This window comes from Podarcis liolepis, assembly GCF_965112155.1.
Source record: "Podarcis liolepis genome assembly, chromosome: 7".
NCBI lineage: Eukaryota > Metazoa > Chordata > Lepidosauria > Squamata > Lacertidae > Podarcis > Podarcis liolepis.
In genome coordinates this window covers 5,388,861-5,415,512 of record NC_139561.1, presented here as the reverse complement: position 1 = coordinate 5,415,512, position 26,652 = coordinate 5,388,861, and the positions used below count along the sequence as shown (strand labels likewise).

The 26,652-nt window shown below is 46.7% G+C and overlaps 2 protein-coding genes across 3 annotated transcripts in view; both read right to left on the bottom strand.

Annotated features, from left to right (window-relative positions):
• RNF181 (ring finger protein 181) overlaps positions 1 to 26,652 on the bottom strand; it is a 92,341-nt gene extending 65,689 nt beyond the window's left edge. The window contains exon 1 of the mRNA XM_083514489.1: positions 26,649 to 26,652. The gene's annotated coding sequence lies outside the window, so the exon portion shown is untranslated. The remainder of the gene's footprint in view (positions 1 to 26,648) is intronic.
• On the bottom strand, positions 1,553 to 18,186 carry VAMP8 (vesicle associated membrane protein 8). 2 transcript variants are annotated; one of them, XM_083514511.1, is made up of 3 exons: positions 18,039 to 18,186; positions 5,451 to 5,612; positions 1,553 to 2,938 (listed from the first exon to the last, which is right to left on the bottom strand). In XM_083514511.1, the coding sequence occupies exons 2-3, from the start codon at positions 5,589 to 5,591 to the stop codon at positions 2,795 to 2,797; spliced, it is 285 nt and encodes a 94-aa protein (XP_083370637.1). In that variant the 5' UTR covers positions 5,592 to 5,612; positions 18,039 to 18,186; the 3' UTR covers positions 1,553 to 2,794. The 2 variants fall into 2 exon arrangements, with proteins under 2 accessions (XP_083370637.1, XP_083370636.1); XM_083514510.1 differs by having other exon boundaries at positions 17,922 to 18,184.

Below are 26,652 nucleotides of genomic sequence, written 5' to 3'. Positions count from 1 at the left end.
CCTTCCCAGCGAAGCAGGATGAGGGACAGAAGGGAGCCCTTACGTCCCTTATCCTGTTTCACTGGGAAGCCAGCAGAACAAGAGGCGCTGCGCAGCTCTCCCCCTTGCTGTGCTGGCTTCAGAGATAGCTGTGCAGCGCCTCTTCAGCGAAGCGGGAGGAGGAATGGAAGGGGCTCTGTGTAAGGGCTCCCTTCTGTTCCTCCTCCTGCTTTGCCGGGAAGCCAGCAGGCGCTGCACAGCTTTTGCTCTTCTGGCTTCAGTGATAGCTGCACAGCCTGCATTCGCTCCATAATACGCACACACACTTCCCCTTACTTTTTAGGAGGAAAAAAGTGTGTCTTATGGAGCGAAAAATACGGTATGTGTTTGCCTTGTACATTCATGAGCATTTATTTTATATATATATATATAAGACCTTAGAATTCCTATAGCAATAAGTAAACCCAAAGGTGAGTGCACATACATGAGAGACACAGATACAATTGCCACACACAGGACCCATTCCAGTTTGGACACAAGGCGGAATTCACTAGCTGTTGATATACATAGTGAAAACTGGGAAGTTTGGCGTGGTGTGTGTGTTTATTGATTGATTTAAACAATTTATATATCGCTTAACTAAAATAGTCTCTAAGCCTCTGGGCCTCCCCCCTCCCCTGAACAAGCCCAATGAAATGTTCTGCAGTAGACAAAAGCTAGCACACTATTTTGTAAAATCTGTCATGTAATCAGTGCTTTTTTTGGGGGGGGGGGTTTACTCAAGGATACACAGTACTGGCACCTATGATTTCAAATGTTAAAAGCATGGCACTTACTGTAGCAACTTCATGGAGAGTACCGGCACCCTTTTTGAAAAAGAAAAAGAAGAAAAAGAAAAAGCACTGGCCCTAATACAGATTTTGCGATCTGAGAGGCAGTGTGGTGTAGAGGTTAGAGCAGTGTTTCTTGGTCTTGGGCCACCAGCTCTTGTTTGACTACAACTACCATCATCCCTGGCCACTGGTCCTGCTAGGGATGATAGGAGTTGTAGTCAAACAACAGCTGGGGACCCAAGATCCAGAAACACTGGGTTAGTGTGTTGGACTAAGACCTAGGAGACCAGTGTTCAAATCTCCAAAAGGGAGAAAAGTCCTCCACAACGATGTGAGAGGCTGATAAAGTCATACAGAAAACAATAACTTTAAGTTATTGCTGCTAAAGATAGTTCTACAAGCTGCTGAATCATAAGGCGTGCTTAGTTTTTCACACATGGCTTCTCTATTTTGGATTTATTTCTGTCAAATAAATCATGACGTGGTGTAGTATGTCATTTGTTGTTGTTCATCAGAGGTTGTATTTACCTAATTTCCTACAACAAGGAACAGCTTGTTGTTATTACACTGACATATGTAAAACCACAGAATTCAAAGAGGGTGTACTTTCCTTTTCCCATGACACACACAAAAATTACACACACACATTTTTTTCTTACAGGCCTACACAGCTTCCTCTCCTTTTCTGTCAGCCCCAAGGTCCATCCCACAGTGCTATGAAATGAGTCACAGAGGCAAGCTTCTTCTAAACGGATTTCTGTATTAGCCAATTACTTATAAATACATTTATTACAGTGAGCAAATCTGCGTATGCAGGGAGAAACAACAAAAAGAAAACCATCAGTTACAGCGGAGACCCTGCAAAGATCCACGGAACTTGATCAGGAAAGGCAGAAGCCTACAGGCCACAGTCAGGCAGAAGGCCTGGAGCGGAGGGCCAGGGCAGGCAGAGGAAGAGGGGCAGAGAAGAAGGCTCCCACGCTCTGCCGTTCAGGGTGGCACCCCCCAGGAGAAAGGCCTGTCTCAGAATCAAGGTCTAAGGCAGCCTGGGCCAAGCGGGCATTCTCCAGATGTTTTGGACCACAAACCCGTACCAGCCCCAGTAGTGATGGGAGTTGTAACCTAAAACACCTGGAGGGTACTTGACTGGCAAAGGCTGCCAAAGGGAACTAAACACACAACAGTGAATGAAGCAGAAACTTAGAGCACCTTTAAAAAACAAACAAACCTGCCTCATAGTTTTGGGGTTTTTTTAAAAGCCACTTATGGACAAAGGTCTCCTCTCCAAAGTGTTCACAGGAGACTTGGATGACTTTACACTGCCCACCCCGCTTTTAAAGGGGAATACAGGCACTTCCCCACCCCCAAACATTAATTACCAAGAAAACCTCTATACAAGGAGCATCCCCCATAGGGCTTCTGGAGCTCCCCAAACCCATTCTGGCCAACAGGGGACGCTGATCCCTTCCCCCAAGCAACGTTTGTCAACACTGTCACCTAATTGAGATGGGAGTGACCCAACCAGGTCCCTAAAAGAGGCTGTTTGGGAAGGAGCAGCTAAAGGCACTTTGGGAATCAGAACCCTCCAGGGAGAGATGAAGGGAACCTTAGCACTTGCCAGGCACAGATAACAGGAATTGCATCTCAAACAGTTGTTGGCACCAGTATCTGCAGGCTGGAGTGGGGGGTCAGCGAGCCCCAGGTGAATTTGGAAACGTAGGGAGTGTGGAAACGGAGCTCTTAAGGTCTGGTGGCAGAGATTCTTATTGCCCTGAAACTAAAGAGAGAAGGAGCTGGTGAGGAAGGAAAGGGCAGTCTAGGGAGGGGAGTGTGTTCTGAAGGAGCAGTCAAGGACCCTGACGGCTGTGCTCAGCCAAGGGCCTTGTGGTTCCGTTAGTAATTTTGACGACTAAGAGAAGCAGGGGCAGACAGGAGCCAGGGTTGGAGTGAGCCGAGAAGATCCAATGCCAGGAGGAAGAGAGTTAGGTTGGGATGACACCCGTAGCAAAGAGAATGATCAAGATCAGGATGATGGCCACAATGACGCAGATGATGATGATCATCTTGGCATTCTTCCACCAGTACTTGCGCGCCACCTTCTGTGAGGTTGTCTTGAAGTGTTCCGACTACAATGGAGAGAGAGAGAGAGAGAGAGCTGTGAACACAGGAGGAGAGAGACCCCTCAGCCACACACCAACCAATGTGGGACGGGAAAGGTCTCCTCACAAAAAACAAACAAGAATTAAGAACGTGAGATGAGTCCTGCTGGATCAGGCCATGGCCAATTAGGTGCCTGTGGGAAACCTGCTAGCAGCACTCTCCAGATGCCAGCATCATTTATACAATTCTATTGTGTCACCTTTTTGCTCAACTTAGAAGTCCCAAACACTGCAACCTTTTTCCCCCAGGGGAGTTGCTCCATTCCCTTGATCAGTTGCTTGCCTTTTCCTGGAACTTTTCCAACTCCGCAAAACCCTTTTTTGAGGAAAGGCAGCCGGAAGTGAACATAGTATTCCAAATGCAGTTGTACAACAGATTTGTGTAACTGCATCAAGTTACCAGCAGTTTTATTTTCAGTTCCTTTCCTAATTTCTCTAGCATGGTACTGGGGTCCCAATATAGGTCAAACCCAGCAGTTACAAATTTGGCACAGAAATGGGACTGGCAGCCAAGCTATAATCATTGTGATGTGTTCAGAACGCCTAGTCCCAGTTATTAAACTGGCCACCCAGCTGCGGTTTCCAGTCATCAAAGGCAGCCCAACACACAATGCATGGCAGTAATCTATCTGCTGTTTGCATCTTCTGCAGCTCTGTCAGGCCATCGACAGCAGCCATTCCATCAGGAATGGAACTGCAGGGACTCTCCATCAGCTCTGCTAAGAGACCGGCAAATGCTTGGCTCTGCTCCAAATTATTTTCATTCCTGCTGCTCAAGACCTCCAAAACTAAGGATTAGTGCTTGTTTCCCCCTCCCCTCGACCTATTTCCTTTTGGGTTGTAAGCCTGAGGCAATCTTCTCATTTATATTTGTAAGCTGAGCTTGAGAGCACTTTTTGTGTGTGTTGAAAACCGGGATAAAAGTGCCAATAAAATAATAATTAGCAAGTGTGTCTCTGTGCTGAAAATGTCTCTGGAATTCTGTAAATATTTTATAGTTAGTATTTTTATTCTGCTGTTGTGTTACCCATCCTGGGAGCATTTGTTGAAGGGCTGGATAATAAATTGAAATAATAAATAATAATAATAATAATAATAATAATAATAATAATAATAATAATAATAATGGCAGCTCATGGCACCCTGTTTCGATCAGGTACCCCCAATTAAGGCTGCTGAGCAACTTTCCAGCCACCAAACCCAGGTGACAGATTCAAAAGTCAGCTAAACCCTTGCACATTCCTGTGCGCTAGTCTTAGGTGGTACGGCCAACTGCTCCGCCTCATTCCAGGAAACAGCTTAGCAAGTTGTAAATACCAAAGCTAGAATAAAGGGCAGAGGGTGGTTTGGGCCTTCCTGGGCTGCTCAGGGATTAATCAGCCACACTACAAACAGCTCCACCCTGTCCACTATGCTCCTTAGACACAGGACCTCTGCTGCGCTGCCTGAAAGGAGCTGGGGCTTGTGCCTCGGCCACCCTCTGCCTCAGCACCCACAGGCTGGTCACACAGACCAAATTGTGCCAGATTCTGACTTTTGAGTCAGAGGAGATCTCAGTTTAGAAGAGCCCAAGTTGGCAATGATAAAAGGACAACATCTTTCCTTCCAATGGAAACTTGCAGATGTGGCCCAAGCAGAGATAACCAGATGTACAAATGTAAGATGGGGGACACCAGGCTGGCCAGTAGTACATGTGAAAGGGATCTAGGGGTCTTAGTAGACCACAAGCCTAACGTGAGTCTGCCCAGGAATGGAAGAGTACCACTTTACTCTGTCTTGGTCAGATCTCACTTGGAGTTTTGTGTCCTGTTCTTGACAGCAGTTTAAGAATTGTATTGACAAGCTGAAACATGTGCAGAGGGAGTGACCAAGAGGATCAAGGGTCTAGAAATCAAACCTTATGAGGAACAGTTAAGGTAGTTGGGTATGTCTAGCCTGGAGAAGAGAACATTGAATCGAATCATAACATTGTGGAGTTGGAAGCGACCAAGAGTCCAACCCCACAATAACCAGGAATAACCATCTTCAAATATTTAAGGGGATGTCCCATGTTAGATGGAGTGAGATTGTTTTCTGCTGGTGCAGAACGAAGGACCCAGACCAGTGGACCGAAATTACAAGAAAGGAGATTCTAACTAAACATTAGGAATAACTTTCTCATGGTAAGAGCTGCTTGACAGTGGAACAGACTCCCTCGGAAGATGGTGGGCTCTCCTTCATTGGTTTTGAAACGGTGATTGGATGGCCATCTGTCAGAGATTCTTTAACTGTGATTTCTGCATTGCAGGGGATTGAACTAGATGACCCTTGGGATTCTAGGAACTACCATCACTTTCCCCAATGCCTGCTTGGGGACTCTGCTCTTCTCTCCCGAGCCACTAGGCAAGTCCCCCCACTCTTCAATGAAAGGAGCTTGGTGGCCTCCCGTGAAAACCTCACCCCCTTCGACTCTGCTCAGAGAACAAGTCTCAGAACCTACCGTCGCTTCCAGGTCCTCCGTCTTGTTGCGCAGGTGGTCCAGGTTCTCTCCCCTTGCCAGCATACGCTCCACGTTCTGCGTCATGATGTTCTTGACACCCTCCACCTCACTCTGGAGGTTCTTCACCTTGTCGCTTGCCATCCCGGGGGCGCTTCCACCCTCCTGGAGGGAAGAGAAGGAAGGAAGGGGGCTTAGTATGGGAGACCTGGGTCAGCCATGGATGTTGACAACCAGAAGAAGAAAATCCAAATGGAGCTCCCAGTGTCCCACACACCAACAAATATGGGACGGGAAAGGTCTTCTGCACAACCCTCACAAAACATAAACAAGAATGCACTTGAGAAACCCACAAGCAGGAGCCAAGCACAAGAGCAACTCTCCCCTCCTGTGGCTTCCAGCAACTGGTCTTCAGAAGCATTGGTGCCTCCAACTGTGGATGCAGAGCAGTCCTCCTGGCTAGTACCCATCGATAGCCCTCTCCTCCATGAATTTGTCCAATCCTATTTTTAAGCCATCTAGGTTGGTAACTGCCTCCATTGACAGACTGTGCAAGGTTGATCCAGGGGGTTGTGAATGAAGGAGCTGCTGACTGCCTAGGCCCCTGTTCAGAAAACATCTCTGTTCCACAACTGCCAATATCATAATGCCTTTACACATATCTATGGTTTGACTGCCCTCAGAATACTGTAAACAGCTCGGGTTGCCACACCTCAAAAGGGACATTGTAGAACTGGGTAAGGTGAAGAAAGGGGCAACCAGAGAATCAGGGGGCTGGAGAAAATTTAACTTCCCAAGGAGGAAAGGGAACATTTTAGGAGGTTTAGTTTAGGACTTTAAAAAGTGGGTAAGGGGCAGGGGGACAGGACAGAGGCATATAAGATCATGCATAGTGTGTGGAGAAAGTAGACTCTGTTAGAACCCAAAGAAATCATCTAATGAAATGGAATACTGGAAGATCCAGGACAGGAAAAAAAAAGAAGTAGAACTTATCACAGAATCCGCAGTATGCAGGGATGACCGCCACCTCATATGGCTTTAAAAGGGGTCCAGACAAATAAATATAGGAGAAGGGTATCAACAGCTACTAGCCACAATAGCAACGTGCTTCCTCCACTGTCCAAGGCAGAATGACAGTTCCTGGGAGTCTGCAGTGGCGAGAGTACGACTGTAGCACTCAGGTTTTGGTCGCAGTCTTCACATTGGGCCATCTGGTTGGCCAATGCAAGAACAGGATGCTGGACTGCTCCATCAGCCAGGCTCTCCTCCTATTCTTAACAGGGCACGCAATTTGCCACTACAGTAGCTGCTCATGCAAATGCCACTTGTGCAAGGGCAAAACAAGAACCAACAGACCAAAGAGGAAGAGAGCTCAAATTAATCCATTGGCCTTGCACCAAGACACACTCTGAAAATAGGAACCAAGTCTGATCAGAAAGAGCAGGCTTTGGTCGTACAAGAGTGGCCACTTTCACCCTGCCTGCCTGGGAGCGACGCGGTGGCTTGGGCGCCTGCAGACTCCGCGCTGCCCCAAACAGCCTGCCCACCACCTCCCCATCAGCTGTAAGACGGCTGAGTGGGAAGAGGCAGGCAGGCTCCTTGGAGGCCCTGCGAAGCGCCCCGCTTGCGCCCCCCATGGGCACAGGGCATGCCCGCCACCCCAGGTGCCCGATCGGCTTGCTCCGCCGCTGTCTTCAGCCCAAGCATCGCATTTCCTCGAGGGCAACTTTTTGCACCATACAGGTGCTGTGACATTAAGATTGTTAAAACCATAATGTATTTCTACATTATGAGAACATAACAAAGAGCTGGGCTGCTGGATGAGGCCAAAGGCCCATCTAATCCAGGATCCTGATTTCAGTTGGTCAACCAGATGCCCCAGTGGAAAGCTTGCAGGCAGGACCTGGTTGCCACAGCGCTCTCGCCACAGCGCTCTAACCCAGCGGCCAGTATTCAGAGGAACATTACCTCTGAAAGTGGGGAGAACATAGGAATTGTGACCGGAAGCCATCGCTCGCCTAATCCTCTTTGAAAGCCATCCAAGTTGCTGGCCATTACTGCACCTTGTGGGAGCAAATCCCATAGTTTAACTATGGACTATGGGAAGAAGTACTTTATTATATATTAATTATGCTATATTATGTACAATTCATATTAATTAAAGCACAGGAGGAACTCAGCATTATTAAAAACCCCACGAAAATGCCAGGAGTGTTAGACAAGGCCAAACAGATAAACAATACTTGTCTCAAGGAAGAGAAACCATTCGTCATCCTTATTCACATAGATGTTGCAATCCCGGTATCACCGGATTCACTCAAGAGTTCCACAGAGTTGTTTCCTCAGAAATTACCAGAGTCAGATGACTAAACTTGGGGATAAGAAAGCAAAGACAACTAACCTCCAGAAGTGGAGATTGCAGTCACCCAGGGGTGCCATCTCACCCTCAGGATTGTGGGTGCTCACCACCTAACGAGGACGTGCGACATCACACACACACACACACTGGCACGCAAGCACAATGCACAAAGTTGCATTGCGTTTTTGGTGGGGGGGCTCCTCCTCCTCCTCGCAGCCAGCAAAGCACCCTTTTCCCTGGGGAGGGGCTCATACAGAGATTCTCCCTGGAAAAGGGGGCCTCACTTGCTGGCTGCAGAGGGTGGGGCTGAACTGCTTCTTTCTCAGAGGCAGAGCCCCAGAGGCTGGTTGTCTGCCTCCCTCTGGTTTTGCTCACTGACTTTGCGGGTGCCCAGCCCCCACAATTAGATTATTGTGGGTGCCCAAGCGCCCAGAGCCCTGTGCAGTCACTGTAGCCACAATTTCTGGACACCACAACACACGTCTTCTGAACTAATGCAGAGATACAGTGGGCAGCCTCCACTGAACAGAAGCCTGGTATTTACTGATTCTATTTTACAGTGGTGCCTCGCAAGACGAAAAGAATCTGTTCTGTGATTCTCTTCGTCTAGCGGTTTTTTCGTCTTGCGAAGCAAGCCCATTGAAGGATTAGCGGATTAGCGCTATTAGTGCTATTAGCAGCTTTTAGCGGCTTATTGGCTTATCGGATCAGCTGATAAGCGGCTTAGCGGCTTAGAAAAAGGGGGGGAGGGGAAAAACCCCGCAGGAACTCGCAAAACATTTTCGTCTTGCAAAGCAAGCCCATAGGAGATTCGTTTTGCGAAGCACCTCCAAAACAGAAAACTCTTTCGTCTAGTGAGTTTTCCGTCTTGCGAGGCATTCGTCTTGCAGGGCACCCCTGTATTTCATTACTATTGTATGAAAGAAAAACCAGTTATCAGTTACGACAGACCCTGTAATGATCAGTGTGGAAATTGCAGCTGTAGTCAGGATGCCACCTTTCCTATTAACCACTGTGTCACTTTTATATAAAAAATAATAACCATTTTAGGGAATAGAAGTGTATTACATTATTCAAGGCTCAGTTTTTCTAACTGTAATTGCTGCCTTCAATATACTTGCTGTGGGACTGAATCCTCAGTGTCCTGCTTTGGGGCTCTATCCCACCAAGTTATAGCAGACCCACAGAACTTAGTGGAGCTTAGTCATGTGCATTTCTTTCAATAGGCCTACTCTGAGTACAGCTAACATTGGCTGCAACCATTTAGTACCAAGTCAGATAAAACAAATGTGGACAGATTTTATTTCAGATGTCATAGAGTCACTGGAATTTGATTTCCACATCTCACTGGCCTGAAGTCTTTTAAAAACAGGTTGTACCACCTGGTGGTAGGTAGGCAAGAAGGCTTGGGGTCAGCCAGGTTTGGTGGTGAATTCTATATCAAAGAGCAGAAATGCCATGGAATAAGGACAGCAAACCCCTGCTTCAACCAGCCATCTTCAACACATGAAACCATTCTGTATCTTCTGAAACCAATCCTTAAAACTTGAGACCAAAGAACTCCACCTCACGGTCCAGACACATCTAAGGATGTTGGCAGGGAGACACTCAAACAGTGCTCCATCCTACCTGCCCCTGGCACCTGAGCCTGCTGCCAAGTCAGTGCTTCTGGAGAAGCTGCAGCGAAGAACCAGGAATGCTGCGCAGGAAGGCACCAGAGGTCTTGAGCAAGTCCCCAGCAGAAGTGACACATACTTTCCACCAGGAATGCAGAATATGCCAAGCATCCCCCAGAACCAGCAGAGCCACTCTGCGGTCAACAGCCTGGCATCACAAGCACAGCTTAGACCAGAAGGTCTGAGAAGGGTCTCAACCCCTCCCCTCTCTCTCTCTCTCTCTCTCTCTCTCTCTCTCTCTCACACACACACACACACACACACAGAGAGAGAGAGAGAGGCAGGCTTCTCCAACCTGGGCCCTCTAGATGTTTTGGACTGTTGTTTCCTTCATCCCCAGCCCAGAGTTGCTTTAGTGGGAAGTAACAGAATCACAGAGTTGGAAGGGACCCAAAAGTCATCGTCCAACCCCCTGCAATGCTGGCATCTCAGCTACAGCACCCATGACAGATGGCCACCCAACCTCTGCTTAAAAACCTCCAAGGAAGGGGAGTCCACAACCTCCCGAGGGAGACCATTCCACTGCCAAACAGCTCTTACGGGTCAGAAAGTTTTTTCGAATGTTTAGTTGGAATCTCCTTTCTTGTAACTTGAAGCTATTGGTTTGAGTCCTGCCCTCCATAGCAGGAGAAAGCAAGCATGCTACCACTCTCCGTGTGACAATCCTTAAGATATTTGAAGGTGGCCATCATATCTCCTCTCGGTCTCCTCTTTTCCAGGCTAAACATACCCAGCTACTTCAAGAGGTCCTCGTAAGGCTTATTGATCATCTTGCTTGCCCTTCTCTGCACGCCTTCCAGCTAGTCAACATCCTTCTTAAATTGTGCCTGACTTGGTTAAAAAAATTCTTGATGATGTTTTTGTTGTTATTCTTGGAAAATTAATAAAATGCTATTTTTAAAAAACCCTTCTTAAATTGTGGTGCCCAGAATTTGACACAGTATTCCAGGTGTGGCCTGGCCCAGGCAGAATACAGTGGTACTATTATTTCCCTTGATCTGGACACTAGACTTCTGTTGATGCAGCCTAGAATGTTAGCTTTTTTTTGCTGCTGCATCACACTGTGGACTCGTGTTAAGCTTGTGATCCACCAAGACCCCTAGATCCTTTTCACATGAACTGCTATTAAGCCAGGTGACCCCCATCCTATATTTGCGAACCTAGTTCTTCCTGCCAAAGTGCAGTACCTTACATTTGTCCCTACGGAAATTCATTTTGTTAGCTTGTTCTCCAATATGTTAAGGTTGTTTTGAATTCTGATTCTGTCTTCTGCGACATTAGCTACCCCTCCCAGTTTGGTGTCATCTGCAAATTTGCTGAGCATCCCCTCAATTCCTCAATTCCTTCATCCAAGTCATTTATAAATACGATGAACATCAACGGGCCCAGGACAGAACTCTGCGGCGCCCCACTTGTCACTTCTTTCCAGGATGACAAGAAACCATTAATGAGTACTCTTTGGGTTCGGTCAGTCAACCAGCTACAAATCCACCTAACAGTTGCCTTGCTCAACACACATTTTACCAGCTCCTCATGAGAATATCATGGGGGACTTTGTCAAAAGCCTTACTGAAATCAAGATACACCATGTCCACAGCATTTCCCTGATCCACCAAGTTTGTAATTACATCAAAAAAAGGAATCAGATTGGTCTGGCATGAACTATTTCTGAGAAACCCATGATGGATCTTAGTAATCACAGCATCCTTTTCTAAATGCTTGCAGACCAACTGAATTATCTCTTCCAGGACCTTCCTTGGTATCAATATCAAGCTCACAGGTTGGTAGTTACCTGGGTCTTTCCCCCCTTTTTGAAGATGGGGACAACCTTTGCCTGCCTCCAGTCTGTAGGTACCTCACCTGTTCTCCAAGAGTTCTCAAATACTCTGAAATTACATCTGCAAGCTCCTTTAGTACCCTTTGACGCAGTTCATCAGGCCCTGGAGATCTGAATTAATTGAAAGTAGCTAGGTGTTTCCCTACTACCTCTTTTCCTATCTTGGGCTGCAGCTTCCTCCTTACATCATTTATTCTGTTATCATCAGTTTGGGCATCGCTTTCCTTTTGGGTGAAAACAGGCAAAGTAGGTGTTGAAATTTCTGTCTGTTCTCTGTCCCCAGTAGCTTTTCTCTGTGTTCCCCAGTGAGAGTACCTACCACTTGCTTGTTCCTCCTCTTACGTTGGACAGAGCCAAAGAAACCTTTATTATTATTTTTAACCTCTCTTGCAAGCCTGAGCTATTCTGAACTTTAGCCAGCCTTATTTCCCCCCTGCAACTGTTGGCTACTCGTGTATACTCCTCCTTTGTGAGTTCCCCTTTCTTCCATTTCTTATACATGCCCTTCTTAACTCCCAGCTCATCTGTAATTTCCTTAGATGCCTCCCACTTTTCTTTCTTGTTGGTATTGCCTACATTTGGGTCTTCAATATTTCCCCTTTTAGAAACTCCCCTCCTTCTTGGACTCCCTTCTCTTTGAGTATTTCCGACCATGGGATCATACCCAGTAGCTCCTTCAGCCTTTTGAAATTGGCCTTTTTAAAGTCCAGAGTGTGTCTCCGACTACACTCAGTTCCCCCTTTTTTCCTGAAACCCAGGAGAATATTATCACTTCCTCTCAAGTTTCCCAGTACTTCCACTTCATTTATCAGTTCTTCCCTACTGGTGAGGACCAGGTCCAAAACAGATGAGCCCCATGTTGGTTCTTCCACCTTCTGGGAAATGAAATTATCAGCGATGCAATGGAGGAATTTTTCAGACCTTACACTCTTGGCAGAGTTTGAGTCCCAACAGATATCAGGGAAGTTGAAGTTCCCCATGATTACTATATCTCTCCCTTTTGAATGTTTGGTAATCTGCTCTAGTAAGGCATCATCCAAGTCTTCAGTGTGGCTTGGTGGTCTATAGCAGACACACACAGTAAGGTCACTGTTGTTTCTCTCTCCTACCATTTTTACCCATAAAAATCTCAATCTGCTTTTCATGCTCCAGGTCATGGATTTCTTCAGAAGTGTACACATCCGTTATATACAATGCTACTCCTCCTCCTTTCTTGTTTGGCTTATTCCTTCTGAATAGGTTATACCCCTCAATTCCTACATTCCAGTCATGAGTCTCATCCCACCAGGTTTTAGCAAGGCCTACCAGGTTGTATTTACCATCCTGTATTAAAAGCTCCAATTCATCTTGTTTGTTTCCCATCCTGTTTGTTTCCCGTACCCTGTGCATTTGTGTGGTGCAAGAGGCTTCAACCCCTGAAGCCCAGCAATGCTGGTGCAGCCAAGAGTGTTGTCCCTGGGCTCTAACAGCAGAACAGGGAGAGCCGTCTTTTTCCCTGCCACCCAGCTGATTGCTGGGCATCTTTCCTGTTATAAGCCTCAAGCTGACCAGTCGGCAGTTGCCTGGTCCTCTTCTTTTATCGCTTTAGAAGATGGGGACAACATCTGCCTATCTCCAGTCCACAGGGACCTCACTTGCTCTCCACAAATTCTCATTGATTATAGACAGAGGCTCTGAGATTACACCTGCAGTTACTTTAGAACCCTTGGCTGCAGCCCATTAGAGATTTGATTTGAATTACTTTAAAGTAGCTAGGTGTTCCTTTACCACCTCTTCCTATCTTGAGCTGCAGCTACCATTCTGCACCATTTATTATATCACCACCAAGTTGGGCGCAGCTTTCTTTTTGAGTGAAGACAGAGGCAAAGCAGGTGATGAGCAGTTTCGGCGTCTGCCACCCATAGAATCATAGAATCATAGAATTGGAAGAGACCCCAAGGGCCATCGAATCCAACCCCCTGCCAAGCAGGAAACACCATCAGAGCACTCCTGACATATGGTTGTCAAGCCTCTGCTTAAAGACCTCCAAAGTAGGAGACTCCACCACACTCCTTGGCAGCAAATTCCACTGTCGAACAGCTCTTACTGTCAGGAAGTTCTTCCTAATGTTTAGGTGGAATCTTCTTCCAGTAGCACTTCTGTTTTGTTTACACTCAGAGGGCCTACTACTTGCTTGTTCTTCCTCTTGTTTCAAACATAGATGGTGGGAAAACATTTTTATTATTTTTGACTTCACTTGCAAGCCTATGTTCATGCTGAGCTTTAGCCTATCTGACCTTCTCCATGAAAGTGTTGGCTAACCTAAAAACATCTTTACTGGCAGGCAATGTATAACTCCTCAAAAAATTAGTAAGGGAATAAAGGGACTTTTCCTGTCTCTGGTGGAAATGACCACAGGCTGCTGTATTCTCAAATGAAATCTTTCAGGAGATATAAAAAAATATTAATAAACATATTAAAATGTATCCTCTGTTATCCTTACTAAATATGTGGAAATATACCATGAAGACATTTTGCCAAAAGGAAATTTTGACATGGATGCTGTCAGCTGTCAGGATTTGTACAGCACAACAGCGGAAATGACTTAAAAAAATATGTCTATATCCTTATGGCATAAAAATATATGGAAGTTGGTTATTGCAGGAAAAAATAGAACGTACGTTACAGGTCTCTAAAGGGTTGGAAGATTCCAGTGATTTCTACTCAGTATGGTGGGATTTTATTTTACATAGTTTAGCTTCAGATTCACAGAGAAATATGGACGCCATGGTCTTAGATTAGATGTTGGGGTACTTAACTTCCTCCCTGCGCATGACAGACCTCTTCTGTGACACACTTCCAGCTCCAGAGGTTGGAAGGGTGATCTCACTAGGGGGGTCTTTCACCTCCAAGTTGCCATTATGGCAGTTTGTGGGTCTGGGGGGCCAGGTCTTCTCTTCCCATGCCCTAAGGTATGTGCCTAGATGCACATACCGCTTATGTGCCTAGAAATGTTTTTCCTCACTCACTGTCCCAAAGAGGCTCCAAGCACCAAACCCTTTGACTCGGGGCTCCTTTTCGCCACACAGATGTCCAAACCCACAACTGTGATTTCTAGAAAATTGTATACTCCCACATGCATCTGCAAAAGGATTGATTCCATTTGTCTTAGGGATTTGTAATCAGAACTCCATAAGCAAGCTCTAATACTTTAATTTGGCTGCCAAGGAACAAAGGACTATTGGGTTCAATTCTTTCAGTCATATTCTTAAGCTTGTAAACTATACCCAGGTTTTCTCGTTCCCACAATTTTTACTCTCCTGCAGGGCTGGTTCAAAGGCTTGGCTTCAGCCATTATAGTCTCTGGGCAGCTCCAGATGCACTATTCCATTTGCATTCATAATTCTTTGCGTTTGCGATGGTATTGGGGCAGTTATAAGCAGTCCCACTTTCAATACGGTTTGAGCCTACCAACAGTTTCAGGGTGGACACACTGCTTCATTTCTGGTCAACGCATGTCCTGTAACTTCCTACTGAAATCCTTTAACTCCTCATTCCACAAACGTTCTGGTTTACTTTTTTTGGTCTCACCTTTGTTGCAAGAGGAGACCTCCCAACAGCAATAAGACAACAACACTGGGGAAGTGGAACGATGTGTGTATGGTCCAGGATAAATACACCACTAATGCACAATGATTGTGTCAATGGCATGTTATGGTACACCCCCCAAACAAACAAAGCAATCTGGAGGGGCCCTCTGTGCTCCAGCATTCTACTCATAGCTGCTAGAGTCTGAACGAGGTCAATTTTTACAGAACCACAAATACAAGCAAGCAGTAACAGAAATTCAGTAATATATTCAGCTAAAGGTAGGGCATAGGGAATCTAATTTTGAATAAATGTGCAATTAATTGTTTTGAATTTTATTATGTTATTATGGGTTCATGGATTGTGCAAGCCTCTATTCTGAATAATAATTATTTTTTGTTATGTGTAGCGGGCAAATTTGTAAGTAAGACGGTTGGATGGCACCTGGTATGCCTCCTTCCAGAAACTCCTGCAGTCAAGCTGGTGCCAAATGTCTTGCTCTGCTTTCCTTTGGACCACGTCAGTGAGGCCAAGACAGGGGTCTTGTAGTCTGGACAGCCTAGGACCTCCATATACATTGCCCAGGCTTGCACCCCAGAAAAGTCACCTCGGTGCTGCTAATACAGCAGGAACAACATGGGAGGCAGCAGTTATGGGTTACCAGTCACTGCAGCCACAGCAGGCGCTGCCATTCTCTAACGGTTTGCCTCAAGAGACAGACGGATGCCAACAACAGGGGTAAGGGGCACTGGGGGTGAGTACATGGAACCAAGGGGGCTGTGGCCGAAAAAGCTTCAGATCCACTGATCTAAACTGTGTACAAGGATGACCCTAGAGGAGTGAGAAGTGGCTTTCCTGGACAGCCAGCATTTCAAAATCGAACATTCCACAGAACAAAGAAGCTGGGCTTTTCCTTGAACATTCTTTTGGCAGCTCTGACATCAAAACTGGAGCAAAAACATGCCACACACTGCCAGGGCTGGAATTAATAGCTGCCTTATCTTCAGACCTATTCCTGGAAGCTGTTTGCTAGGAAATGCAAAGCGGGAGTCCAAAAGTCTGGACCAGGGCAGGTCTGCTATACCCTGTGCTTGCTTCCCTAAACAATGAAAACACCACCACCATTTACAGTCACCCTGAGGCAGCTAAGTGCACCCTCCGTGCAAGACCCAGCACAGTTCAGGGGATACAGGGCTGAGGCTACACCAGGAGGGGTCAAAACCCAGTGCGGTCCTGGGCTCACACCCAAGTCATGGGATAGGCACTCACTCTCTGCTATCACTCACTTTTGCACAAGGAACCCACTGACCTCACACAGCTGTTGTGATAACAGTCAATAACAGACCATAAAAGCTATTTCCATGTAGAAAAACCACTACACAGCTAATGAGCAAGCAGTGCAGGTCAAGAGTAACGAGAAGCTGGAATTGAAAATGGCAGCCTCTCCCAACAAAATGATCTGCAGATGTTTTGGACTACAACTCCCATCGGTCCCATCATCAAACTTGGGTGGAGGTGACAGGAAATGTAGTCTAGAAACAGATTCTGGGCTCATCCACACTGACCTTTTGCCGCACTCTTTCCAGGCACAGATCCGTACTTAAATGCTCCGTGTCAGAATGTTTTTTTGTTTTTGTTTGCCCCAGTGAAATCTTGCTCTTTAGCACTCAGTCAGAGCAAACGTCAATTCAGGTTTTCTACAGATTGCCATTTGCTCCAAGCGAGCTTTAAAGAGTGGGTTTTTGTGGTGAAAGCTCTGGGGCAAAAAAAAAAAGGGGGTGTTTGTACTCAGACACAGAGCTTTAAAGTGCAGACGTTGCCTGGAGCAAAGGCAAGTGTGGATAAACCCTCACACTATCTATTTAAAGCGCATGACTTCCCCCAGATAATTCTGGGAGCTGTGGTTTGTAAAGGGTGCTGGAAATGGCAGCTCCGTGAGGAGGAAACTACCATTCCCAGGATTCTCTGGGAGGAAGTCATGTGCTTTAAATGTGCATTGAATATGCTGTAATTGTACAGCGTGGATTTGACAGCTGGACGGCTTATGGCTCAAGAATGCTGGACTGGCGCATGAAGAATCCAGAGGATGAAAGAGCAACATAATAAAGTTTCAGTGATGAGATTAACAGAAGAAATATCCTAGCAGTGGAACGGACTCTGGACTCTCTTAAGAGGTTTCTGAGCACGGATCCAGCAGCGATGGGCTTCTGGCATTGGCGGGGATAGGGCTGGATGACATTTGGGGCACCTTGGGGGCAAGATCTCAGTGCCCCCCCCCCAGAGTGCTAAGCTGCAGCCAGGGGTGACAACCTGAATAAAAAACGGGGCGGGGCAGAATTGATCATATGACACGGTGCATTATTTGAAGGCAAGGCTCGTCAACTTCGGGGGGCGCTGGACCCTCAAATATTTTATTGGGATGCTGAAGACCCCCACCACCCCTAGGAGCTGGCTCCTCTATGGCTGCGGCGGTTCAAGTGTCGGCTTGGGGTGTTCGGATCCCCGCTCAGCCACGGCCAGTTCCACCTCTCCCAGCCTAACCAGCCTTGCAGGGTTGTTGGGAAGACACCGAGCGGGCGGGGACGCGGGGAAAGCCTGGAACTGTCGCCCGAGCTTGCAAAAGGGCCACTTGTTGGTTTCTAGAGGGCGTCTGCAAAGGCCGGAAAGGTTTCGAGGAGAAGCCCGGGAGGAGGAGGAGCCCAACTCGCCCCGGCAGCCCGGACCAGGAAGAGCGCCAAGCCCCGCCAAAGAGGTTTCCCGCGGGGGCCGGAGCCTCGTCCCGGGGCCTCCGAAACACACACACCCCGCGCCGCCACCACTCCTGCCCAGCGCCCCTGCGCGCCGCCTCGACGCCGGCGGAAGGGAGGCGCGCCCGAGCCGGGGGAACCCCGAGCCCGCAACCTGGTCCAGGGACGCGGCCTCGAGAGGCAGCCCCCGCCCTCCCCTGGCCCAGCGCCCGCTCCGCGTCCCCCGCCCGGCCCCGTCGAGGCGCGGCGGCGAGAAGGCAGCCAACTCGGCGCGGCCGGAAAGCTCACCATGAGCCCGTCGAGTGGGTTCCCCCAGCAGCCGCTTCCCGGTCCTCGGCCAGCTCCCCAAAACTTCCTGCTTCTCTCTCGCTCCCCGCCGGCGGCCGCCCCTTCCTGTCCGCCTACCTTCTGGGCTCAGGTGGCCCGGGGCGGGTCCTCTCCTCCTCCGACGCCGCGCCTCCTTCCGAGAGAGCGGCCCCAGGACGAGCCCCACCCCCGCGGCTGCGGCTGCTTTGTGTTTCCTTGACGTGGCTCGAGGCCCCGCGGAGGCCAGTCTCTTCAAGGAATAGGGTTTATTAACAGGGATGGGCATGGGCGTTGCCGGGGGGGGGCAGCTGCCTCTCCCTGCCCCCCTAAATCAATAAAATCAGTAAAAATACATAGCAGACTCAGGTTCTGCCATCCCCAACAAAAGGCCTGCCCCCCAAGAAAAATCTTGGCTACACCCATGTACCTAGGGGTTGTAGTTACAGGTAGGTAGCCGTGTTGGTCTGCTGTAGTCGAAACAAAATAAAAAAAATTCCTTCCAGTAGCACCTTAGACCAGGGGTCTGCAACCTTTAAGACAAAAAGAGCCACTTGGACCCATTTCCGAAGGAAAAAAAAAAACTGGGAGCCGCAAAACTCGTCATTATAAAAATAACTTTTTTGTCACTTTTTAAAATCATTTCTTTGTTTGACCCCTCAGAATTACTCCTCCTCATAGAAATAAACGTTAAATTAACAAGTTACCTTTTTGTGTGTGTGTATTCTTCACTCCCCTTCAAAACAGTGACCAGCGTACATGCCCCCTTTCAATGCAGTGACCAGCATACATGCCACTTACAATGTAGCGGGCGGGCGGGAAGGTGACGTCGGGACGGTGCGTGACTAACGCACGCACCGCCCCCATGCAACATCACAGCCAGTACAGCGCCCGCCACAGTGGGGAGTGTTGGGGCGCACAATGCACCTCCTCCCCTCGCTAGTATCCACCCCGGAGCCGCGGCAAAGGTGTAAAAGAGCCACATGCGGCTCCGGAGCCGCGGGTTGCAGACCCCTGCCTTAGACCAACTAAGTTTGTTATTGGTATGAGCTTTTGTTTGCATGCACACAAAAGCTCATACCAAGAACTAACTTAGTTGGTCTTTAAGGTGCTACTGGAAGGAATTTTTTTTTAGTTTGTTTTGACCTAGGGGTTGGTTACGTTCGCCCCCGCCAAGGGCGTAGGCCCAGTGGGCGCAGAAATCTCTCCACACTGGCTTGGAGTGGCTAGGAGCCTTTCTGCCCCGTCCGCACTCTCCCTGCCAAGGGCACAAGAAAGCCTAGGTACGCTTCTTTTAACACATCTTTACATTTGGAAGTCTGCAATGGAGGAAGTGCAGAATATTATATCTCAATAAAAGACCTGCACAGAGCTTGTCTGAGGCCCAGGAGTGGGACTGTTTTGTTGTTTCTCAAACCGGACTGGAGTTCTTTAGCCCCTGTTGGCCAAGGTGTGAACATCTCTGTTATGTACTAAAGTTCTCACCCTGGGCCAGCAGGGGGGATACTGTACAGTGGTACCTCGCAAGACGAATGCCTCGCAAGACGGAAAACTCGCAAAACGAAAGGGTTTTTGGTTTTTTGAATTGCTTCGCAAGACGATTTTCCCAATGGGCTTGCTTCGCAAGACGGAAACGTCTTGCAAGTTTGTTTCCTTTTTCTTAAAACCGTTAATACAGTTGCGACTTGACTTCGAGGAGCAACTCATAGCACGCGGTGTGGTAGCCTTTTTTGAGGTTTTTGAAGACTTTGGTGATTTTTGAAGCTTTTCCAAAACTTTTCCGAAACCGTGCTTCGCAAGACGAAAAAAACCGCAAGACGAAAAAACTCGCGGAACGAATTAATTTCGTCTTGCGAGGCACCACTGTAGATAGTTTTCACTCAGGTCCACATATGCAAATAAGGGATTGAAAGTGATGTTCAGTGATTGGATAGTTACAGAAAGTTGTTACAGTTGCGTTGTACTGGAGCTCTAGATAAGCAGGCTGACTGAACCCTTCAGTTCAGTTCTGTTCTGGCCTGTGAATAAACAAGAGCTGTTTGAAGAATCACTGTGTTGTCTGATATGTTCACCCACAACTTAACAATCTGCGTCAAGGGTAAAGACACCCCACCCTCCTCCTCAGTGCCTCCCCGTTGTGAACTCCAGCAGAAGGGAATCTGGCTGACATGGAGCTGTGCTGGGGTGGGGGGGGAGAGATGTAAAACTTAGCAGGAAGGGACGGGTCACCTTCATTGTGCTCTAAGGCAATACAGTGGTACCTCGGGTTAAGTACTTAATTCGTTCGGGAGGTCCGCTCTTAACCTGAAACTGTTCTTAACCTGAAGCACCACTTTAGCTAATGGGGCCTCCCGCTGCCGCCGCACGATTTCTGTTCTCATCTTGGAGCAAAGTTCTTAACCCGAGGTACTATTTCTGGGTTAGCAGAGTCTGTAACCTGAAGCGTATGTAACCTGAAGTATATGTAATCTGAGGTACCACTGTAATGTGAACCCAGCTGCCCTCAACTCCCTACAGCCTCCACCCTATCCCATAGCAATCCAGAAGCCAAGGACTGGAGTGGGACCCTAGTTCAAATCCCCACTGAATCCTAAAGCTCACTTAGTGGCCTGGAGCCAGCTGGTACCTTTCAGCCTAACTTGCTGTTGTTGTGAGGGTAAAATTAGTGGAAGGGAGAACTGTCAACACAACCTGAGCTCTTTGGTGTAAGGTCTTGGGTCAAAAATGTGGCAGGCCTCCAGGGATAGCGAAGACTCCACTTTTCCTGCATACTGCTGCCTGAAAGTCAGAAATGGCTGGATGAGGAAGAGCAGGCTTTGAAGACTGACATTTTTGGTAAAGCGCTTCACCAAAGCCCCCTTAGATAAGAATACAGATCCTCTTATGGATCATAACTGGTTGAAGAAGATGTGTAGAGTAGAAATAAATGGACAAATTAAGAAATGGGGTTCCCCAAGGATCAATATTGGGCCCTGTGCTTCTGAACTTGTTTGTAAGTGTCCTGGAGTGTCCAAGATGGTTAAAACCTTGGTTCTGGCTGCCTCAGTGGGAGAGAAGGGAGGCAGAAGGCTCACTGCATCCGCTTTGCTGAAAGCCCAGCTCCATTGGAAACCTCCTACCCCTGCACTGCGCCTGTGTATGAGGTTTATTTCCCTCCTCTTCCTTCCTGTCCCCCTTTCCTTGTGTATTGCTAGATTGTAAGTCTGCAGGCAAGGACGCGGGTGGCGCTGTGGCCTAACCCAAAGAGCCTAGGGCTTGCCGATCAGAAGGTCAGCGGTTCCAAACCACACGACGGGGTGAGTGAGCTCCCGTTGCTCAGTCCCTGCTCCTGCCAACCTAGCAGTTTGAAAGCACGCCAAAAAGTGCAGGTAGATAAATAGATACTGCTCCGACAGGAAAGTAAACAGCATTTCCGTGTGCTGCTCTGGTTTGCCAGAAGCGGCTTAGTCATGCTGGCCACATGACCCAGAAGCTCCCTCGACCAATAAAGCAAGATGAGCGCCACAACCCCAGAGTCGGCCACGACTGGACCTAACGGTCAGGGGTCCCTTTACCTTTAAGTCTGCAAGCAGGGACTGCCTTCCTCTAATAGTATGTACTCCACTCTCCGGGAGCCCTTTTGGCTGAAGGGTAGGGTACAGCTGCTCTAAATAAATACCAAATAAATAATAAAATGCTGCTTGCCTACCAAATAAATATCAACATGCTGCCACTTTAATGTGCCTTTGCTGCACTGTGGCCATCTATGCGCCTCACTGCACTGTCACACACATGGGTGGCAGCAGCCACAAGACTGCCCAGTCTCTCTGTGTGTCTGTGAGCCAAAAGGCCTGCCTTGTGGGCTCAGTCATTCCTCGAGTTGTTTGCAAGAACCTCTGCTCCTAGAAACTGACCCTTGACCATATATATGTAATTTCTATACTGCCCTTCTTCCGAGGATCACAGGGATTACAATATAAGAACACAAAAATACATAACATAGTTATTCTTTGAACCACCCTGAGATGAATGGTGGTGTACAAATGTAATACCGTATTTTTCGCTCTATAACACGCACGTAGTTTTTAGAGGAGGAAAATCCGTAGGCATGCCACCCATAGGCATTCCCTCCATAACACACACAGACATTTCCCCTTACTTTCTAGGAGGAAAAAAGTGAGTGTTATGGTGCAAAAAATACGGTAAATTAAAACCAATCAAGCCTCCCCCCCCCCCAGTTTAAAAGGCCATAGGTTGTTTAATTAGCCAAAGGCCTTAAATACACAACTGATCCCCTCCCCCTTGGCTGGTGCTGCGTGTGTGACTGTGCCCAGTGAAGTGAACTTATCACCATTCCCCCCACCCCACATTGCACTAATAAACTTCCTACAGGGAAGAGAGTGAGCTGATTTTCCTTGCCCCTGCCCAAGTGCTGTTCTTCCAGAAAAAAAGGCAATGGTGCCCACCTGAGGGGTGCCAGAGCTGAGTTCCTGCAAGTTCTGGCTGAAGAAAAGCCCTGCCCCTGCCTGAGACCCTTCTAAGGAGAAGCTCCTCCTAAGGGTTGTCTCCTGCTCTCTCTGACATTTTTGTGGGGGCTGGACGCCAGTGTGGTGTAGTGGTTAAGAGCGATGGACTCGTATTCTGGTGAACCGGGTTCACTTCCGCGCTCCTCCCTATGCAGCTGCTGGGTGCCCTTGGGCCAGTCACACTTCTCTGGAGTCTCTCAGCCCCACTCACCTCACAGAGTGTTTGTTGTGGGGGAGGAAGGGAAAGGAGAATGTGAGCCGCTTTGAGTAGGGTAGTGATAAAGCGGGATATCAAATCCAAACTCCTCTTCCTCTTCCTCTTCCTCTTCACCTTTGATCAGGAACATGGAAAGAACTGACTGGTAGTCTTTTAAAAAGCATTTGGCGCTTGTCACCTTTAATTTTTGTAAATTGGTTTGTTCGTTTTTTTACAGATTGTGTCAGATCCTGGCCAAAGCACTAACACTCAGTGGATCCTTCCATCCAGATGGGATCAAATTTGCTCAGCTACAACCCAGTGGAACAGGAAGTAAAGTGTAAACAGTTAAAACCACAAGAAACTGAAAGAAATTGCTCAGTTTATTAGCGTAAAAAGCTTAATGGTGTTATGAAATGATAACATGAAAACGTATGGAATTTACAGGAAATAAAATTGCATAAGATAAAATGTTTGAAAATAAAGCAACTTAAATATGATGAAATTTGAAGCAAAGCAATTATATATAATTTGCATATACTAAATGGTGTAAACTAATAATTAACATCAACAAAGCAATTAATATGAGTAAATAACATAATCTCCCCAAATTTGGCCATACATGTCATGCTTTCACTTTTGTTTTGGCTTCATATTGGTTTTCTGGGACTTCATATCTGTTTTCTGAAGCCAAAGTCTCAACCAGTAGCACTGAAAGCAGAAGAGTTACACAAGGTTCAAGCAGCTTACAGAAAAACAATACAGACATGTCATAGTGTTATCCATCTTAATCCATTAGGGCTTCTCTGCTGTGTGCAATAAACTTTAGCGCAGGGTATGCGGGCACAATAGAGCCAGATTAAAAAATGGGATTTGAGTTCAAAATGCTTAAGAGAACATGATTTAGATAAATGGTGTGAATTGCCTATTATGAAACACATGAATCATAGACAATTTCTTTTTATATTTGTATTGTTTATAGCACCTTGGGTGTCAACTGAAAATAAATAGCAAATGCATGTACTTGTTGGCTGATGGAAAAGTACCCTTTTCAGAATTTTGCAGAGCAAAGTCGAAAATGCAACCTGTGAGCCATCTTCTCGCACACTGGGGAAAACAAAACCATTGAACGCATGACTGTGCCATGTGGATGGGTAAGCTGAGATTGTTGTGGGTCCAGCTGGTACACCTGCCTGCCTGCCTGCCTGCCTGCTTCCCAGCAGGCCAAGAGTAAAAGCAAAGTTGGAGCTCCAACAAAAGGTTGCATTGCAATGTACTGGTAAGTTCCTCCAGACGGAAGTGGCTTCTCTTCAGCGTTCCAGCCAGCCAGCCCCTGCAAGCAGGGAATTACACTGCTTCTTGTTTTCCTTTTCCAGTTGATAGGGCCAATCTGCACTATACAGTACATTTAATGCACCATCATACTGTTTTTAAAAAACAGTGTTTCTTCCAAAGAATTCTGGGAGCTTTAGTTCATTAAGGGTGCTGAAAGCAGTTAGGAGACCCCCGGTCAGAGCTACAATTACTTCTCTGAGTTCCTTGGGATGAAAGGTTGATTGTTAAACTACTCTGAAAATTGTTGCTTGTTGGTACATGACCCCAGTCAAGCTTGCAAAAATCTACCATTTGCCCGATAATAAATGTTGGAAATGTAAGGAAACTGAAGGTACATTCTTTCACCTATGGTGGACGTGCCCAAGGATTAAGGCTTTCTGGGAGATGATTTATAATGAATTAAAAAAGGTATTTAAATATACCTTCTTGAAGAAACCAGAGGCCTTTCTTCTGGGCATAGTCGGCCAATCGGTGTTAAAGAAGGACAGAACTTTCTTTATGTATGCTACAACAGCAGCAAGAATACTTATTGCAAAGTATTGGAAGACACAAGATCTACCCACTCTGGAAGAATGGCAGATGAAACTGATTGACTGTATGGGACTGGCAGAAATGACTGGCAGAATCCGGGACCAGGGAGAAGAGTCGATGGAAGAAGATTGGAAGAAATTTAAAGACTATTTACAGAAATATTGTAAAATTAATGAATGTTAGAATGATGTTGGATTGAAGTTAAGGGGTTTCTAGCTGTAATGGTATAAAAGAATATGAAAAAAATTGGATTCTTAACAGGTAAATTTAGGTTACAATATATCAAGATTAAAGATCAGGATAAAATAAGGAGGGAAAGGAATTGCTGAACTAATAAATTGAACTGGAATACAAAAAGGGGAGGTAGGAGGAGGTCCGGGAAACAAGTAAATGAAAGATAAGTGATAAAAGGATTGAATTGTTTTTAACTATTTTTATTTTGTATTTTTTCTTTTCTCTTTTTCATTTTGTAACATTGTAAAAACCTTAATAAATATTTATATATAAAAAAAGAAAATTGTTGTTTGTTACACAGAATCTGATTCTCTATGTTGCAAAAAAAGATATGCAGCATTTTTAGAAGAAGGCTTTCTTCAATCAAACCAATCAAATATATAGCTATATTCCAGAGCGAGTGGTACCAGGCGTCCTGTGTCAGATTGGCTGTTTTCCATTGAGTTGCAATTACCATTTGTGGTGCCAAGATCATCTGTAAAACTAAGGGTTTTTATTTCCAGCCAGAACTCAGGTGGGTGCCATTGACACCTGAGGGAGGCATCCATGGTGAGTTCCAACACCTCTTTTTCTAGAAAAACAGCACTGTATAAGACTTATTCTTTTGACAATGTATCTACATTGGTATCACCCAAATATTCAGGAAATTAATTTGGACAACAACATTTTATTGATAATAATCAGCTAAATAGTTTGAGGATATATATAATTTGGACAACAAACAATAACTTATTTGGTAACACCTGTCATTTCTGTCAAAATGACAAATCTTGAATCAACTGACATTCCCCTCATAAATGGTAAAATGCACACATTTATTGCAATAATCAGGTGATACAAAAGAAGACATTTTTGACATTTGCAAGGGACTGCGATACTACTTGTGTAGTAATTTGAAGGGTTCCCCCCCCAAAGGAAATTGGAAAAAGTGAGATTCTGATTCCTAAAAGCTCCTCCCCTTTGGAGCCGGAGCGTCCGGATCGGTGCCAGGAGTAGAGGGAAGATCGCGGCCACGCTCCACGTCCACCCTCCCTATCCAAAGGACTGGAGCAAAAAATGGCCCCCTTAAAAGCAAAGGCCACCACATTCCGGGCTTTTAGGATTAGAAACGCGTGACAAACGCGCATAATGTGCTGGAACCCAAAGGGATCACCGGGAAGCAGAATGCTGGGATGTTGGAGGAGACCAGAGAATTCATTAGTCATTAGAACCATTCGTGTCGGTTTTTTAATGCCAATTTATTTAAAGACCAACCACCTCCCCGTCCTCCTCCCACGAGCTCAGTGTGATAATAACTGTCAACTTTCCCAATAAAAAAATTCCTTCCAGTAGCACCTTAAAGACCAACTAAGTTAAGGTTAGTTGTTTAAGGTGCTACTGGAAGGAATTTTTTTATTTTGACTATGGCAGACCAACACGGCTACCTATCTGTAACTGTCAACTTTCCCCTTTTCTTGCGAGGAATCCTATTCGGAATAAGGGAACTTCCCTTAAAAAGGGGGAAAGTTGGCAGCTCTGCACTTGATTCTCCAGCTCAACTTTCCCCTTTTCTTGCGAGGAATCCTATTCGGAATAAGGGAACTTCCCTTAAAAAAGGGGAAAGTTGGCAGCTCTGCACTTGATTCTCCAGCTCAACTTTCCCCTTTTCTTGCGAGGAATCCTATTCGCAATAAGGGAACTTCCCTTAAAAAAGGGAAAAGTTGGCAGCTCTGCACTTGATTCTCCAGCTCTCCGTTTTAGTCTCGCCACAGCCCCGCAATGGAGATGAGGCTGAGAGGCAGCGACTGGTCCAAGGTCCACCCTTCGTGTGGGCGGGTGGAGAATACAGTTGACGGGCCAAGGCGGCCCCCGCCCTGGAAGCTGCTTTGCTGGGCGGCCCGCCCCGCTCCTCCGCCCGGCCCGCGCAGGGAGGCGC

What these genes read in the sequence shown, in the direction of transcription:
- VAMP8 (XM_083514510.1), bottom strand. An exon ending in CGGAGGACCTGGAAGCGACG is followed by an intron (nt 2,939 to 5,450) that starts GTAGGTTCTGAG and finishes TCTCCATTGTAG; the next exon opens with TCGGAACACTTCAAGACAAC.